An 18862-nucleotide genomic window follows, 5' to 3' on the forward strand; every position below is an offset into this window, starting at 1 on the left:
CATTATACTGAGTAAATAAGTCTTCTTACCCGCTCTTGCTTCTCCTTTTCTTTTTCTAAGTGAAGCCGATTCCACTGCTCCGTGACATAGTCCATAAACTTCTTTCCATTCATAAAGAACTCCCTCCCTTGTTCCTCCTCCCACGCTGCAATGCGAACTTTTAGCTCCTCCTCCAGCTAAAAGGAAAGTGAGATTTTTAGATATTTTATAAATAATATATGTGCACATTATATTAAAGAGGTTGTAAATTTGTTTTCATTTAAAATTTAGAGCAGACAAAAGAGAAGAATTAGCCGGGTAGAAAGGCAAAATGAGCAATTGTATTGCTATATAATATGATGACTGCAATATATTAAGGAGGATAAAAACTTTGATGGGAGGAGGAGTGCTTCATTAATAGAAATGAACAAAATTTAAACAAACAACATTGAACAGTGCATTCTGGCTGGTGAGGCCCAGGAATAAAAAAAAATATATATATATATATATTTTTTAAGAAAACGTTTCACTCCAATTAATATAGGCATTAATGTATGTTTCCTTACTTTTGGAAGCATTTTCTGCAACTTTGCCCTTTGTTTTTCTTCTTTTAAGAGGTTCCCTCCCCGATTTGTGAACCTGTTTGGGTCTGTTGCCTTTTTCTAAAATAAAAAAAATAAAATAAAAAGATGAATAATCAATATACATCTTAAAAGCTAAATTAACTACTAAACATATAATATCTATCTATTTCATAAAAAAATAAATAAAATCAAAACTGTAACTAGTTTGCGAGTACTTATAAATGATGTAAAAGCAATGTTCTGTAAGGGTATGTGCACACGATGCAGAAATGAAGCAGAAAATTTCTGCATCTCCCTGGCAGAAAAAACGCATGCAGATTGTGCATGCGTTTTTCCTGCGGAATACATGCGGATCCACATGCGTTTCCTCATGCAGATTGACAAGCGCTTTCCAGGCGATTTTAGCATCACCTGGAAAGTGCTTGACAACTAGGTCACACTATATAAATCCATGCAAACAGCATGGATTTATATAGTGTGACCCGAGAGAGTGTATATACTTACCTCCGATGGCCCGCGCTGTCCTGCTCTATCCATTCTCCCTCGCCGGCAACTTTGAATTGAAAGACCTGCCGACGTCAGCGTCACGTGACCCGTCACATGACTCTGACGTCAGCGCAGGTCCTTCAACTCACTGCAAGTGCCGGGAACCAAGCAGGAGCGCTGCGCGGGCCGACAGATGGTAAGTATATATATATTTTCAGCAGCAGATGGAAGGAAGGGAGACACAGTCATTACTAGTGGGTAGGCGGAGCCCACATAGGATAGAACACCTCAGATTAAAAAAAGAGTGTTGTCCGGCCCCTCCAGCTTGGGCTCCTCCTACTCCAGCTCTCCAGTCTAAAATTTGAGGTCACAGAGGATGGTCGCTGCTGGAAGCAGCTCCTCAGAAAATTTTTTTATTTTTATCGGACAGAGACTTGGACCCCCGTGGTCTTGAGGTCTCAGGGGTCTCAGCGCTGCTGGACCCCCACCCCTCCCTTGGCGGATCTGCATTACCCTTTGAGAGAGGTCCCTGCAGAACCCTGCCGGCCCCGGGGGATGAGGGATGCTTCCCTGGCGGGGACGCAAACCGCGCATCTGGGGTCACTGCGTTCTCCGCCCTGGGGGGAAGCTTGGGCACAGCGCCACAAATCCCTGGGGGTCCCTGTGGCGCTCAGCTGGGTGAGTACTCAGCATGTTAATGTGTTTTGAGTGCTTCAGCGGCTGCTGCGGCAGCCGCTGCTACGGCAGCCGCTGCTACATGTACTCAGGTGGTGACTTGTGTTTTTTTGTCCGCAGGTGGATGCCTGCAGGACATGGAAGCGGGGCAGGAGCGGAGAGCGGAGGAGTCGCGCGCGCTTTTTTTGAAGCCGGCGGGGGGCGTGGCTTCGCGCCTTCCCGGTCTTTCGCGGGCAGGAAGCGCTCTGAGCGCGCGCTTTCTCCTGCCCCATCTCTTCCGGCTTCTCTCTCCTCACAGCGCGGCAGCCATTACTGAACGGATTCCATCGGGCTCCTCACTCTCCTCTCCTCCCGACAGACCGAAGGAACACTGCACCGCAGCCAGCTGGGTGAGTCGCTTCTGCCTGTCAGGGCAGAAGCTTAACCCCTCACCCCCTCAGCGCAGGGCACCTTTCTGAGGCACAATAAGGTGGCAGACTGTGCTGTCCTGCAGCTATTACCTCATATAGAGGTTCCTTTTTTTGTCTGGGGCTCGCACATCCTTTTCATTTCACAGAGGTTGTGGGGAGTCTGCGACATTAACCCCTTATTAGGCGGTTATCCCTTAATTGGGGGTCAGCTGGGGTAGCTCTCTCTTTAAGAGCTTTAACCCTTCAGCTTTCTTTTAAGAAACCACACTGTCCTACTTACTGACAGGTTTAACCTGCCATATACTGTGAGGGCATGTCAGATCAGGGTCAAGGAGGTGCGGACCGTCTCCCAGGTCCGCTACAGGATCAGTCTCGCGTGTCTGACACGCAGGAGTCCTCGACGGCGTCAAGCGCAGCGGTCGGGGGTTTCGGTGATGGGGCAGTGGTCAAAATGGAGGCCCTCACTCGTTCTATTGATGGCCTGTCTGACCTTCTAGGTTATTGGGTGTCAGCTAGATCCTCTCATGGCAGGAAGCGCCACAGGCCGGTACTGCCCTCCCCGCGCAGCGACTCGGAGATCTCTGTTATGGAGGGTTCCCCTTCAAGCTCAGATGGGGAGATGTCCGATTCGGATAAGGAGGATCGGCAGGGGCACTCTGCCTCTTTTTTGGGCCGTGCAGAGGCTTTTATTGGAGCCATGAGGGAGGCGTTACAGTTTCCGGAGGAGGTAACTAGACGTCCTGGTAAGTCGGCCCGGGTGTTTCAGGAGTCGCATAGGTCGCGCTTGGCATTACCATCTCTGGATGAGCTTAATGGGGCAGTGGAGAAGGAACGCCTGTGTCCAGATAAACGTTTTCAGGGGACACGGTTTTTTGAGGCACTGTATCCGTGTTCCACGGAGTTGATTGATAATTGGATTCCTTCTCCTGAAGTGGATGTCCCTTTATCCCAGCTTAGCAAATCCTCATTACTGCCTGTTAAAGGGAAGGCGAGTCTGCAGGATCCGCTGGACAGAAAAACGGAGATGGCGGCGAAATCCATCTACGAGGCCGCGGGTCATGGATTCAGACCGGTGCTAGGATCCATGTGTGCTTGTAAAGCTTCCCTAAGCTGGTTGGACCGTCTACGGACGGCGTGGCAGGATGGATCCCCGCTATCCGAGGTAGATGGGCTTTTCAAGTTGTGGAGGATGCGGCCCGATATGGCAGTGATGCAGGTTTGGATACCGCGTCACTGCTGTCCAGGGCGCAATCCTCGGCGGTCACAGTCAGAAGAGCACTGTGGCTCAGACAGTGGACCGGGGACGCGGTTTCCAAGCAAGGTTTGCTATCTTTAGCTTACAAGGGTGGTCAGTTATTTGGATCTGACCTCACGGAGCTGATTGTCAAGGCAAAGGCAAAAGAAGCGGCCTTACCACAGCGAAGAACTGTGGCTTCTGCGTCGGGCAGGCCTAGTGCCGGTAGTAGTCGGCGGCCCTTTCGGTCCAGGGGACGGTCCGGTCAGCCCTCTTGGGGATCGGGTCGTCCCTCTTTTTCAGGAAAAAAGGCTTCTCAGAAATCCCGCACTCCCTGGAAACAGAGCTTCCGTCAAGACAAGCGGGAAGCTGACAAAAAGCCCGCTAAGGCGGACTGACGCCAGGTTTTCTCTCGAGGGCTCTCGAGTGGGGGGGGGTCGCCTGCTCCAATTCGAATCGACTTGGGCGTCCCGCGTTTCGGACGCCTGGGTGACGCGGGTTGTGTCAGCAGGCTACTTCATAGAGTTTCTTTCTCGACCCCCGGACAGGTTTTGCCGATCTCGCATTCCGTCAGAGCCCGAGCTAGTTGCCGCTCTACGGCAGGAGGTCGATTCCCTTCTGCAGAAGGGTGTGGTGGTACCGGTTCCGCCGGAGGACCGGGGAAGAGGGCTTTATTCAAACCTCTTTGTGGTCCCCAAAAACGAGGACAAATTTCGCCCCATTCTGGATCTCAAAAGATTGAATCGGCATGTCCGCACCCGGAAATTCCGCATGGAGTCGCTTCGCTCGGTTGTGGCGGCCCTGTCGCAGAACGACTTTTTGGTGTCAATCGACATTCGCGACGCTTATTTGCATGTTCCCGTCGGAAGGGCCCACCAACGCTTCCTTCGTTTTGCCATAGGTCAGGACCATTTCCAGTTTGTGGCCCTACCATTCAGGTTGGCCTCGGCGCCCAGAGTTTTTACAAAAATTCTGGCACCTCTCATGGCGATCCTTCGAAGACAGGGGGTTACGGTTCTTCCCTACCTGGACGACCTTTTGATTGTGGCGTCCTCAAAGGAGGAGGCGGTGACGGCTCGCAATCTATCCCTTCAGCTCCTGGAGGACTTCGGGTGGCTGGTCAATTGGAAGAAGTCGTCTTTGGAACCGTCGCAGTCAATCCTGTTTTTGGGGATGCATTTTGACACGGTACGAGCAGTGGTGTCCCTGCCTCCAGACAAGCAAGCAAGTCTTCTTCGACATGTACAGGTTATGAAGTCTTCGACAGCAATGTCCCTTCGAAGGTGTATGCGCCTTTTGGGTTTGATGGTGGCGTCAATGGAGGCACTTCCGTTTGCCCAATTTCATTCCAGGACTCTCCAAATGCTCATTCTGAACCGTTGGGATCGATCACAGGCTTCGCTGGATCGCAGTGTCATCATCTCCCACAGGGTGCGAGAGTCTCTAGAATGGTGGTTACGTCCGGAAGCGTTATCCCTGGGGAAGTCCTTCCTCCTTCCGAGGTGGTCGGTCATAACCACCGATGCCAGCCTGTCAGGCTGGGGGGGTGTCTGGAACGATCTCTGGATTTAGGGAGTATGGTCGTCGGAAGAGTCTGTCCTGCCGATCAACATCCTGGAATGGAGGGCGATTTTCCTTTGCCTCCAACACTGGACAGTCCCTTTAAACGGTCTGCCAGTCCGAGTGCAGACAGACAACGCGACGGCGGTCGCGTATATCAACCATCAAGGTGGAACGAGGAGCTCCAGGCTCATGATGGAAGTGTCTCGGATCCTGGTATGGGCCGAGGCCAAGGTGCCAGCCATCTCTGCGATTCACATTCCGGGAGTTCAGAATATCACGGCGGACTTCCTCAGTCGCGAGAAGGTGGATCCCAGAGAATGGAGTCTTCACCCAGAAATTTTTGCACAGCTGTGCTCCCGTTGGGGAACTCCTCAAGTGGATTTGATGGCATCAAGGTTCAACACCAAGTTACCGACGTTCATGTCCAGGTACAAGGACCCGAAAGCTGTGGCGGTGGATGCTCTGGTGGCTCCGTGGGACCAATTCGAGCTAATCTATGTGTTCCCGCCGATATCCTTACTTCCTCTGGTGTTGCGTCGGATCAGACTGGAAAGAGTCCCGGCTATGTTAGTAGCCCCAGACTGGCCAAGGAGGACGTGGTTCTCGACGCTGGTGTCGCTTCTGGCTGCACCTCCACTTCCTCTCCCTCTTCGCCCGGACCTGTTAACCCAAGGGCCCGTTCGTCATCCGGACCTGAAGTCTCTGCGTTTGACGGCGTGGCTCTTGAGACCGAAATCTTGACTCGTCAAGGTTTTTCAGCCGAAGTCATTGCCACTCTGCGAGCTGCCAGGGGTCCTGCCACTACTAGGATCTATCACAAGACTTGGGAGGCCTTATTTTCATGGTGTTCGGGTTCTTCAAGGAACCCGAGGATTTTTTCCATTCCCAATTTGTTGGCCTTTTTGCAGTATGGCCTGGACAAGGGTTTGGCAGTTAGCACTCTGAGGGGTCAGGTTTCTGCTTTGTCCTTGCTGTTTCGGAAGGCTATCGCCTCGCGTAGGGACGTTCGTTCCTTTTTTCGCGGGGTAACCCGTCAGTTTCCGCCGCGGAAGGCGCTTGTGTCCCCTTGGCGGCTCAATCTGGTCTTGGAGGCTCTTCAACATGGGCCTTTTGAGCCTATGGACTCCGTTAGCCTTTCTTTGCTTTCTTGGAAGGTTGCCTTTTTAGTGGCAGTCACCTCTTTGAGAAGGGTTTCTGAACTGGCGGCTCTTTCTTGCTCGCCTCCTTTTCTGGAGTTTCTCCCGGATCGCGTGGTGCTTCGCACACGGGGCGACTTTCTACCTAAGGTGGTGTCACAATTTCATGTTAACCAGGATATTGTGTTGCCCTCGCTCTGTCCGGAACCGAGGAATGCGAAGGAACGGGCCTTGCACTCATTGGATTTAGTGCGGGCTTTGAAGTTCTATTTGTCTATTACTCAAGGTTTTCGGAATTCGGACTCTCTGTTTGTGATTCCAGCAGGTCGTCGGCGTGGTCAACGAGCTTCCAAGGACACTATAGCTCGATGGATTCGGTCGGCCATTTTAGAGGCTTACCGACTCAAGGGCGAATCTTGTCCAATTAAGATTCGAGCTCACTCCACGAGAGCTGTGGGTTCATCGTGGGCTTTTCATCAAGGGGCCTCGGCAGCTCAACTCTGCCGGGCGGCTACCTGGCGCTCCGTCCACACTTTTACAAAGTTTTATAAGGTGGACGTCAGTGCTTCCGCTGATGCAGCCTTAGGACGTAGGGTCCTGCAGGCGGCTGTAGTTTAAGTTATCGTTAACTTGTATTTAGCGCTAGTTGCGCATTTTTCTAGGTTGTTGGGATTCTGCCTCTGTTGGTTTTTTCCCACCCTTAATTTTTGGACTGCTTTGGGACGTCCCACTAGTAATGACTGTGTCTCCCTTCCTTCCATCTGCTGCTGAAAGACGGATTTTGGTAAGACCTTACCTGTAAAATCCTTTTCAGCGAAGGAAGGAAGGGAGACACAGCTCCCTCCCATGGCAGAAGTGTGTTGTTGTGTTTTCAGATGCAGCGTGACCCTTCTCTGATAGCGATCATCTGGGCTGAGGTCGGCGCGCTAAGGCTCTGTTCCAGCATTGCCAGCTCATCGCAGTGGTCAGGTCCAGTGAGTAGTACCTGGGACTGTGTGGTTTTTCTGTTATATGCATAACCTGTCTCTTGTTTTTTCTCTGAAGTTCTTCAGAAGGGGTTATGTTGCTCCGCTGGTGATATTTGCTCTTCCTTAGCTTGTGTACGGACTGGAGAGCTGGAGTAGGAGGAGCCCAAGCTGGAGGGGCCGGACAACACTCTTTTTTAATCTGAGGTGTTCTATCCTATGTGGGCTCCGCCTACCCACTAGTAATGACTGGGTCTCCCTTCCTTCCTTCGCTGAAAAGGATTTTACAGGTAAGGTCTTACCAAAATCCGTCTTTTTATTTTATTCTTGTTTTACAGCTTTTTTAATGGTACCTGGGTGTGGATGAGACTCTCCTCTCCTCCACACCTGGGTACCATCCGCACATTAGAACGCGCCAATACCGCAAGTACAGATGCAGTCTTGCGGAATTGGCGCGTTCTAATGCAAGTCAATGGCGGCGAAAACGCCGCGTTTACGCAAAATTAATTGACATGCTGCGGATTTTTGAGCGCAGCGTTTACGCTGCGGAAAAATCCGCATCATGGGCACAGCACATTTCAATTGGGGAACATTGCTGCCATGCGTTTTTCATGCGTTTACGCAACTGCAAAAACGCTGCGGAAACGCATTAAATACGCATCGTGTGAACTCAGCCTAAAAGAAAATCTCTCAATGGACAAATTAAAGAGGTACATGCACGATTGCTGGGAAGATCAACAGCGCAAGCACCACTAAACACGTAATATAATTTACTTACATCAAACTCCAGGAAAAGACGCCAATTTTCTTCCCATTTCTGAACACCTTCAAACATCTCTTTGTGCGTCTCATAATATTGCTTGAGGTGTTCGATTTCAGCATCGTGAAGGCACAATAGTTCTTCGCTGTAGTCTTCTAAGAAGAGACAATTAGCTTTCAATTACATTCTGCCAGCAATTAGAATAATCCAAAAACTAAAGAATAGTTATAAAAAGCTAGGGAAAATAATAAGATAAGCAATCTCACCGTCATAAAACGGAGCAAAGGCTTGCCTTTGTTCATTGCTATAAAAACATTTATCCCAGTAGGACGACAGCTCTGTTCTAATGACTTGAATAACATTCTTAATATTCTGGAGCTTCAGCTCTTGTAGACGGTCCACTTCATCTTGTAGCTGGAAAACACAACCAGGTTACATTTGATCTATAGAAAGAAACCTGTCTGTACAAGTGCCATATGGTTTCCCTTTCCTGAATTTTTAGCATGTGGGGCACAAGACTCTTCAATACAAAAGGATCATGGATGCAAGAAACTAATTTCTAAAGCAGACTTGTTCTGCCAAAAAGTGCACAATACTGGGAAGTGCTCAATCCACGGGCAGCATGTACCTGATACTGGCTGTATGAATTGAGCCACATATGTTAAATTCTGAAACGGAGCTGCACGAAAGACTGATCGGACAGGCGGCAGCCTTTCCCGTCCGCTGCCAGAGATTGACACTGCGTGCGCTTGTAGGGAGAGCCCTATCACTCCAGGGCAGCAAGCGGGCAAGAAGCTGCAGAGGACCGCCTGTCCGACTAGTATTTCATAGTTAAACATATGTAGCCGAAATCATGCAGCCACGGTCCAATGTATGCATCCTGTGGATGTGGCAGCATTTATCAGCTGTTAGGTGCCATTTAAAGGGAAACTGTCAGCAGGTTTTTACTATGTAATCTGACAGCAGCATTAGGTAGTGACAGAGACCTTGATTCCAGCTATATATAACTTAGTTTATTGGGTGCAGCAGTTAGCTAATCAGTGCTGAGGGTGAGGCTGTACTAGGAAGCATAAGGGCAGTTGTCTTGCAGTGATAATCTACTGCTGATAAAACACTGATTGTATTGAAACAGCAAAACACAGCCTAGTAATTGACACACTGCTGGAATCAGGGTCTCTGCTCCTACATTATGGTGCTCTCAGATTACACAGCAAAAACCTGATGACAGATTCCTGTAATAAATATAAAGAGTACTGTCCATATTCGGCCAAAAGATAGGAATTATTAACCTGACACATCAAAAACAACATGTTTAGAAGCAATTCTTACCGCTTTTATGGTTTTTCCTTTCGATCCAGTCATATGAACTGAAAAAGCCTCCCTTTCTCCTTCAGGTATCTGAAGTCTTTCCCATAATTCGACTATTTTGGCCCGCAGTTCTTCACATAAGGAATTGTTTTGTTGGATTTGTTCCTCTAACTGCAAACAAGACATTGTTACCGTTGCTTGCCATAAAAATGGTAATTGGAATTGAAAAAAAAAAAAATAGGAAAAAATTACGCTCAGACCTGAAAAAGTAGCTGATGTAAAGCTGCAAGATTTTCTTTTGAGAGGCAGAAGGCCTCCTCTTCTTCACACACCACATCCCTCTCGAAACTTGTGTCAGGTAAGTGATCCAGTTCTTCCATACACAGAATTATGTGTTTCTTGGTTTTCACAAATTCGGCTTCACGCAGATCCTATGGTGTCAGGGAGTTAAAAAGAATCATAAAAACAACAACTCAGAATGTGCTTCATATAAAGACTTCATATGTGCAAACGCTGTCATACAATACCTTTTCTGCAGAAAGTGCAGCCAAATGTCTCCTAAATTGATCCAGCTCATCGAGGCTTGGCACGGGGTGGCCCTCTATGTAGTAGGGCGGCGTGCACAGGATGTCACACAAGCTTTGATCACGCTGTTTTAACTGTTTCAGCTCCTGCATTCTTTCCTTCTTTTGTTTCAGCATGACATCTACTCGTGTGCGTAAATCCTTCTCCACCTGCAAGATCGTGCTCTCTTCATCTTCCTTAAAAAAAACAAAGTCTATTAAGCCAGGACTGTTCTCGGTCTATGCAGCCATGGTGATAAAGAAGGAGACTAAACCCTTCACGCACAGAACGGACGAGGTGAGGACACACGTAGCTTTCTCCTGTGTCGAACAAAGGCATAAAGTGGAAAGGCCAGGACCAATCAATGGCATCTGAGAAGTACAGCTTTAATAATACAAGTATATAAGTTTTATATATTTATATTTCAAACACCAGTAAACTATTTTTTTGTTCAACCCCTTTAATATAGGAACCCTTTTAATAAGGAAACCTTTCAATGGTATCCAATTTCATTTCTAGGGTGAATGGCAGACTGTTCCCCCGAACTCTACAGATGGGGAACTGGAGCAAGCGGCCTTGATTGCTACACGAGTAATTTTATTTATTGGTAGTTTCATATCCTGGACTGATACAAAATTATCTTTTGGTCAGCCAAAGACAAGTATACATCCTGACGTTGGCAAAGGAATAAGTGATCATACAGCAGAGGTCTTCTATAATTCACTTCTTAAAAACAGATTTCCCCTCGCAGACATTATATACTTACTTCAAATGGAGGAAGGTGCAGCTCCTCACAAAGATCATTCAGTTCTTTTCGACAGATATCAATGCTTTTTTGCAGACGATTTTTCAAGCTTTCCTCTTCTTCAATCATTCGTGTTAGAAGGATCTAATACATAGAGGTCATACTGTAAAAACACTTCTTCAACCGCCATCAGAAATAATCTGTCACTTGCTCAAAAGAATTGAGTTAAATACCTTGTAAAAAATCCCAAGCTCCCCTGATTCTGCCGCTCATTTTTTGCTTTTGTATCACAGTATGCCCAAACCAACTGGGCATTTCTTAAGTCTTCCTTGGGGTGTGCGCTTCCGCTGCTCCCTCCCAGACTCTGCCAGTCATAGTTCGGCAGCGTGTAGGATTGCTAGATCAGCTGCGGGTCATTGACAGCATCTGAGAGGGAGGGGTGAAAGCGCACACCCCCAGGAGAAGATTGTGAAGAAACGGACAGTTGGACCGCAAGCAGAGATTTCACGTATTGCACTCCAGAAGCAACAAATGTGAATATCTCTGTAATGGAGCAACATAATGTAAAATGGACAAGAGCTCAGGGATTTTTACAAGGTATTTAACTTTTTGGTTTTTTTGCGCAAGTGACAGGTCCTCCTTACAGAAAAGAAATGTTTATTTATGAAGTCTACATTAAGCTGTTCCTGTTATTCCGCCTCGGTTTTTATTAATAAATATGCAACTGAGGGTTACCATTCTGTTTGTCAAGTGGGCGTGTTACTACACAGTTTAACGCTATCAGCACTGATTGGACAGAGAAAATGAAACGGGAGATGGGAAAGGATTTCATCCAGCATCGGGTAAGAAATATCCTCAGTTAAATAAAAACATGTTTATTGTAGAGCTTACGCGTTTCGGACTGAATACTGGTCCTTCCATTTTTTTAATGGAGTAAGCTCTACAATAAAGATGTTCTTAGGCTATGTGCCCACGATGCAGAAATGAAGCAGAAAATTTCTGCAGCATCGAAAAAACGCATGCAGATTGTGCATGCGTTTTTCCTGCAGAATACATGCGGATCCACATGCGTTTCCGCATGCAGATTGACAAGCGCTTTCCAGGCGATAGCATCACTTGGAAAGTGCTTGACAACTAGGTCACACTGTATAAATCAACCGGCATGGATTTATACAGTGTGAACCGTAAAAATTAAAACAAATAAAGCTATACTCACCCCCGAGGCCCCGGCGTGGCTGCAGCGCTCGTTCCTGGCTGGTTCCCGGCTGCCGGCATATCGCGAGACAGAGCGGTGAAGGGCCTGCGGTCACATGACTGTGACGTCACCGCAGGTCCTCAAGCGATGCCGGCATTCAGAGAGAAGCCTTCGGAAAGGCGAGTATAAACTTTATTTGTTATTTTATTCTTTTTTTTACAGGTACAATGGTACCCAGGTCTGGATGAGAGTCTCCTCTCCTCCAGAACTGGGTACCATCCGCCCATAGAGACGCATAGAAGCCGCTTGTAAAAATGTACAGTCGCGGTTTCTATGCGTCTCAATGCAAGTCAATGGCGGGAGTTCCGCTGCGCTTCCGCAAAATTAAATGACATGCTGCGGATTTTTGTGCGCAGCATAAACGCTGCGGAAAAATCCGCAGCATGTGCATAGAACATGCGGAATCCCCTTGGGGACCATGGGGTGCGGATTACCTAGCGTTTCACAAGCGTTTACGCTGCGGAAATTCCGCAGCATAAACGCTTGAAAAACGCTACGTGGGCACCCAGCCTAACTTAAAGCACAATCCTACTGACAGGTGCGCTCAGTAAACTACATACACTGTCAGGTGGGCAACATTACACTGATTAAAATGATACCTGGGTTGATGAAATCCGTCCTGTGGTTCTTGTGTAATCTTTACTTTCAGTTTGGAGTTAATGATATGCTCGTGCTCTGGGGCAGCGTTCTATCTGGTGCTCTGCTTACATATTCATCTGTATGCTCTTATGACAGCTCACTGTGCCTTCACTGACCTGCCTCCTATTTTACCTAGCCCCGCACTACTAGATACATTATGTCAAATAGGAGGCAGGTCAGTGAAGGCACAGTGAGCTATCATAAGAGCATACAGATGAATATGTAAGCAGAGCACCAGATAGAGCCCCCCCCCCCCCCCACAGGCCGCCCCGAAGCACGATAATATCATTATCTCCAAACAAAGTAAAGATTACACAAGAACCACAGGATGGATTTCATCAACCAAGGTATCATTTTAATCAGTATAATGTCACCCACCTAACAGTGTATGTGGTTTATTGAGCATAATCCTGCCGACAGCTGCGCTTTAACTGCTGATATTTCTTACCCGGCGCTGGATGAAATCCTTTCCCACCTCCTGTTCCATTTTCTCATACTGCATGTCCAGGAGTGCCGTCCTGGAGGATTCCGTGCACAGAACTTGGTGGACTCTTAACATTGTGGCACTGCTGACAGTGTAGGGGTGAGCTGATTTACTTTCTTTTTATCACTGACTGATGGGACAGAGTCAGGCTATACAGGACACCCCCAAACTTCAATTCATTCATTACTTTTTGAGGACTATCAGAGGAACAGCACAACACAGAGGTCTAAGAAAAGAGACTTCACAATTGTTATCTCACAAATAATACAAGTATTTACAATGCAAATTGCCTCTTCAGAGAAAAAGAGGACTTGAACTTTATAGCGCCACCTACTGGAAGCAGGAATCCTACTAATCCTAAGTATTTACTAAACAGACGAGTCAGGAGAGGCGACAGTTCGTCGTTATAGTACAGACTCCCCAAAATCCAGTCATGACAATTAAAAGAATTTACATCTAAAATGTATTAAGAACCATATAATACTAAAACTGAACCATCGAACTCTGATAATCACTAACGATTAGTGTGCATGGAGCCTATAGAGCAGCATAGCGCCCCTATGCGATATTATGGAGATATTCTCCCCTAATATAATCCTTCTGGGGGAAAACCTCTCTAATACGACAAATGATGAAATATAGGACAACTTTATTTTGTGGGAATCTCAAGATACAGATTTATTATAAACATATGAGTATTCTCTCTTAATAAAAGTGAACTTAGTCCTTACATTTACATGTCTCTTGACGGCATCTGTCCTTTGCAATCTCTGGTCTTCTGGTATTCCAATTTCTTCCCAGATATCTCGAAGACGAGCTAATGCAGAATTTAAGCATGCCACAGACTCTGCAGCAATCGCCTCGCTACAACACACAAGAGACAAGAAGATTACCTGGAAACCGGTGACAGCTCCCATGATCAAAAGCAGCGATAATAACTGTAATGTGGCCTAGAGAGGAAAGTCAGCCATAACTCACAGGACTCTGCCCAATTTTTTAATGACCCTCCTTTACACACACACACTGACAAGCCTATAACCAGAATAGGGCATTCTCTCAAACTTTGAGGCACCTCTATCAAAACTGGTGTCTTCTCTGGATTTACAAATCCCTCATTTTGTAACATATTGGCTCTTTTTTGCTTATTCAATTGTATTGAACTGGCTCCATGTGCATAGCTGACAGGTGCCAGAGCAGCCTTAAATTGCATGTGTTATTCTGGTCCATAAAAAGGACCAAAGTAATGTGACGCGCCCCCTGGGCCATGTTGTTAGGGATACCCGGAGCCGGATCAGATGGGGGTTGTAGTCTCCGAGTGGCTGTGACCCGGTCCGTGCCCAGGGTGTCAAACTCAGTGTGTGGCAGTCCTTATAGATGTTACTAGATGTTCTTTTATGTCAACTACGCCACCCGTTGATTTGCGGTCACTACGGCCGCCGCTGCAGCAGGGTCCGCTGAGGCTGGTGGTGTGTGTGCAGCTTTGGGTAGTATAACCCCCAACGGGAGGGGTATAGCCTCAGGGGGTCAGCCGTGGAGGATGGTGGTTGTGAAGGTGCAGCAAAGAGACTCAGAGGCATAAAATGCAGTTCCAGGGTTTTACTTACTGGTGTTGCTCGGGTCACTGTGTACAGCAGTGACCACCCGAGCCGTGCTGCGTCCACCAGGTCCTGGACTCGGTCAACTCCCAGGCAACTCCGGAGTGTGGTCCTGAGCTCCTTTCTGACTCTCCCTTCTTCTGGCCGTTCCCACCAGGGATCCACCTAAGTCCGGCTCCCTCGGGCCTCCTGTTGGTAAACCCTTGTCTCTGGGTTCCCTGACCCTATTCTTGGTTTGCCTTCCGGGTGGATTTAGTGGGTGGTCGTGGCAGATCCTGCCCACGACCTCCGGTTCCTGGCTAAGGTGTGCTGTAGCCTCTGCCAGCTTGGGATCCGGTACCCTTTTGCCGACCCTTCACCCTTTTGTCCTTATTTTGGGATCTTGGGGTCCCCTCTGCGCCTCTGGGTCTCTCTTCCTTCTCCTCTGCTCTGCTTCTCAGGCTCTCAGACAGACTGACGTCTCACAGACTGACTGACCGACAACTGACTGACCCTGATCTAAGATGGTGCCCACCTTATATACTCCCTCTATGTGTGAGCTCAGGTGACCAGCACCCAATGAGCTCCTAGCTTTACCCAGGCTGCTCCCCCTATCTGCCCCTACACTACTGGGATGTTCCACCCCCCTCCCACTCCAGCCAGGAACAGACACTGTCGTACCTGCACATTTCTCTAGTGGGAGTACCATCGGTCTGTTCCTCGGAAATGGGATGTGTGTAGTGCATGCAGCTAACTGAGCTCAGTTCCACACTCCATCCTTACCCGGGAGTGGAATATCACACCTCTGGGTTGAGGTGCAATACCCCTGTAGCAGCCGAATCCTCAGGGTGCTACATTCCCCCCTGGTAAATCACAGCACGTCCTCGGGCTGTAAAATATAAACATCCAAAACATACAATTTTTTTTTTTTTTCATAGACAAACATAGAAAACATCATATATATATATATATCAGCAATAAACTTTTCATATAAATAACATTCTTGTTTCTGGTTCCTCCGGTCACGGTGCAACTTGTGACCGGGTAAAGTGCGACAGTCTCTTGAAGAAACACGGTTTTCCTATAAAACCAGTAGGGGGCGCTTTAGGAAGCGCAACTATATACAAGGGGAATTATGGCCGCTCTCAGTCCTCAGTCAGTGGGAATAGGGACACACGGGTTTCAGTTCAATCTGCTGGTCCCAACGGGGACTATATTTTAACTAGAACAGGTCTTATACCCTGACGGGTAACTATGTACAGTCTCTCTCTACCGTACTTCAACGACGGCGTCCTCCTGCTCCTTCTTTAGATTCTTCAGACCCGTCCGGGTCCTCTTGCTCCTCCTCACACCGCAGCTCCTCCTCCGTCAGGCGATGCACATGGAGGGCGTAGGGTCCTTTGGCACACTTGTGCCGGGTGAAGGTGACCTCGTCCCCTACATACAGGTCACGACCTCTGTGTCCCTCCGGCAGATGGCTTTCTACGTCTCTGCGAGTCACAAAGACGTCGCCGGGGGTATGATGGTCTCTAATGAAGCCCCATCCGTGCTGCATGTTGAATTTTATCACAGTCCCGGTGGCACGGGGACCATGAGCTGCACGGGGTTTCCTCCTGGTCCGGCTCTTCTGCTCCGCGCTTCTCATCTGCGCTTGCTGTTCCCGGACCCGCCTCTCTCTCCGCTCCCTCTCGAAGACCTCGAGCTGCTGCCGGCAGCACTCTGCACGCTCCGCTGCGGCCGCCCGAGTCTCCTGAGTGAACCCCATGAGGTCTTCTCCAGTGGGGTCCCACTCGAACTGTGCCTCCTCCAGCGGGGGCGAGGTCCTCCTTGCGGGCTTCGGAACCGGAATCAGGGGTTCATCTAGGGGTCTCTCTTTCCGGAGTCGGGGATGGTGAAACTCCGGTGGCCATATGAAGGGCTGCCCATCCGGGCACGTATGCTGGGCGAACAGGTCCTCACCCAGGTGCGGTACTTTAGGTGCTATGGGCGCTGTGGTGGTAGCGGCGCCCGGGTTGACCAGGCCTTGCGACCAGGCTTGGGGCACGCTAAAGGAAAAGGGCACCGTAAGGACGGCGGCGCCCTGGGTTATTCGGCCCTGCGGCCAGGCCGGTGGGGGCGCTGTTGGAATAGCGGCGCCCGGGGGTACTAGGCCTTGCGACCAGGCCGGTGGTATTTCCTGCTTGGCCACGCTCGAGGTCGAGGCGTGTGACGTCACAGGGGTCGCGGCCGCGGTTTCCGGTTGAGGCCTAGTCTGCGGCGGTGACGATGCAGCGACGGGCACGGCAGGGGGAATTTCGGGCTCTGCGACGGGGAGCTGGGGCAGGCACGCGGTTTCCCGGCTCGGGGTAGAGACGTCCCCTTTACCTGCCTCCGTCCGTTCAGCTCCCTTCTCGGCGCCGTCTCCTGCCTTCATTCCTCCTGCGCCATCCTCAGAGGCGGTCTGTCTCCTCGTCTCAGGTGGCGTGCTCCGCTGACGGGTGCCGGTCTGCTGGGCCATCTCTCGGCTCCACTCCGCCAACGTCTCCCGCTGCACCCGGGCCATCCTCCGTGCGAGGCCCTCCAGCGCGGTCTGTGCACACTCCCGGTCTCGGGGGAGCTGTGCTAGGATCTCCAGCAGGCCTTCTGGAGTGGCGACCTGCAACAGGCTCCTGACCACTGGGTCGGTGCTGCCTGACTCTCCCTCCATCTCCGGGTAGGCTCTCTCTGGACTCTCTTCCAGACGTCTTGTCTCCGGGTGCGCTCTCTCCAGACTGCTCCAGGCGACACCCATCTTTGCTCTCTTGTTCTGTCTCCGCCCACATCGAGGGTGGTCCCGGGGCAACTTTGTGATTGTCAGTTCCAGGGGCAGTTCTCTTACGCTGATGGACACTTCCAGCATCACAGTCTCTGTTGGTGGGCGCGGTTTCCGCTTTTGGCGCCATTCTTCGACCTGGCCCACGATGGGAGGTGGCCTTTTGCCACCCTCTGGCACGCCCATAATGGCGTCCGCTCTTCCAAGGCGGGAAATCTTCGGAAATGGCGGGAATCGTCTCCCAGTGGCGGGAAACTCCATGGATGGCGGGAAAAAGCTGCAAATGGCGGACAACCGGCGGGAAACGACCTGTGATGGGGTCCGTTGGCGGGGACCCTCCGGAACCGGCGGGAGACTTCTTTTTGAGGTAACGGTGAACTTTTCTTCAGGCACGCAGTACCCGGTTGTTGCGGGCACGTTATCCTGCCGACTACGCCAAAGTTGACGCGCCCCCTGGGCCATGTTGTTAGGGATACCCGGAGCCGGATCAGATGGGGGTTGTAGTCTCCGAGTGGCTGTGACCCGGTCCGTGCCCAGGGTGTCAAACTCAGTGTGTGGCAGTCCTTATAGATGTTACTAGATGTTCTTTTATGTCGACTACGCCACCCGTTGATTTGCGGTCACTACGGCCGCCACTGCAGCAGGGTCTGCTGAGGCTGGTGGTGTGTGTGCAGCTTTGGGTAGTATAACCCCCAACGGGAGGGGTATAGCCTCAGGTGGTCAGCCGTGGAGGATGGTGGTTGTGAAGGTGCAGCAAAGAGACTCAGAGGCATAAAATGCAGTTCCAGGGTTTTACTTACTGGTGTTGCTCGGGTCACTGTGTACAGCAGTGACCACCCGAGCCGTGCTGCGTCCACCAGGTCCTGGACTCGGTCAACTCCCAGGCAACTCCGGAGTGTGGTCCTGAGCTCCTTTCTGACTCTCCCTTCTTCTGGCCGTTCCCACCAGGGATCCACCTAAGTCCGGCTCCCTCGGGCCTCCTGTTGGTAAACCCTTGTCTCTGGGTTCCCTGACCCTATTCTTGGTTTGCCTTCCGGGTGGATTTAGTGGGTGGTCGTGGCAGATCCTGCCCACGACCTCCGGTTCCTGGCTAAGGTGTGCTGTAGCCTCTGCCAGCTTGGGATCCGGTACCCTTTTGCCGACCCTTCACCCTTTTGTCCTTATTTTGGGATCTTGGGGTCCCCTCTGCGCCTCTGGGTCTCTCTTCCTTCTCCTCTGCTCTGCTTCTCAGGCTCTCAGACAGACTGACGTCTCACAGACTGACTGACCGACAACTGACTGACCCTGATCTAAGATGGTGCCCACCTTATATACTCCCTCTATGTGTGAGCTCAGGTGACCAGCACCCAATGAGCTCCTAGCTTTACCCAGGCTGCTCCCCCTATCTGCCCCTACACTACTGGGATGTTCCACCCCCCTCCCACTCCAGCCAGGAACAGACACTGTCGTACCTGCACATTTCTCTAGTGGGAGTACCATCGGTCTGTTCCTCGGAAATGGGATGTGTGTAGTGCATGCAGCTAACTGAGCTCAGTTCCACACTCCATCCTTACCCGGGAGTGGAATATCACACCTCTGGGTTGAGGTGCAATACCCCTGTAGCAGCCGAATCCTCAGGGTGCTACAAATGCATGCTGCGATTTTTTTCCAGGCTGAAAATCAGTCCATGTGGAAATTCGGTCATGTGCACCAGCACATTGGCTACAAAGA

General features: G+C 50.0%; 1 protein-coding gene across 9 annotated transcripts in view; it reads right to left on the bottom strand.

Annotated features, from left to right (window-relative positions):
- Positions 1–18862, bottom strand: part of PRC1 (protein regulator of cytokinesis 1) — a 37833-nt gene that overhangs the window by 10114 nt on the left and 8857 nt on the right. For 7 of the 9 annotated variants that reach the window (XM_073653196.1, XM_073653199.1, XM_073653200.1 and 4 more), the window contains exons 2-10: positions 13519–13651; positions 10431–10553; positions 9628–9861; positions 9361–9531; positions 9122–9271; positions 8059–8206; positions 7811–7947; positions 546–641; positions 30–176 (exon numbers count right to left, since the gene is read on the bottom strand). In XM_073653196.1, the coding sequence (XP_073509297.1) occupies positions 30–176; positions 546–641; positions 7811–7947; positions 8059–8206; positions 9122–9271; positions 9361–9531; positions 9628–9861; positions 10431–10553; positions 13519–13651 (1339 nt within the window). The remainder of the gene's footprint in view (positions 1–29; positions 177–545; positions 642–7810; positions 7948–8058; positions 8207–9121; positions 9272–9360; positions 9532–9627; positions 9862–10430; positions 10554–13518; positions 13652–18862) is intronic. The other 2 variants (XM_073653198.1, XM_073653205.1) reach the window with 2 other exon arrangements.

The sequence above is a fragment of the Phyllobates terribilis genome, unplaced genomic scaffold (genome assembly GCF_046119375.1).
Source record: "Phyllobates terribilis strain yellow unplaced genomic scaffold, ASM4611937v1 Scaffold_11__3_contigs__length_659146591, whole genome shotgun sequence".
NCBI lineage: Eukaryota > Metazoa > Chordata > Amphibia > Anura > Dendrobatidae > Phyllobates > Phyllobates terribilis.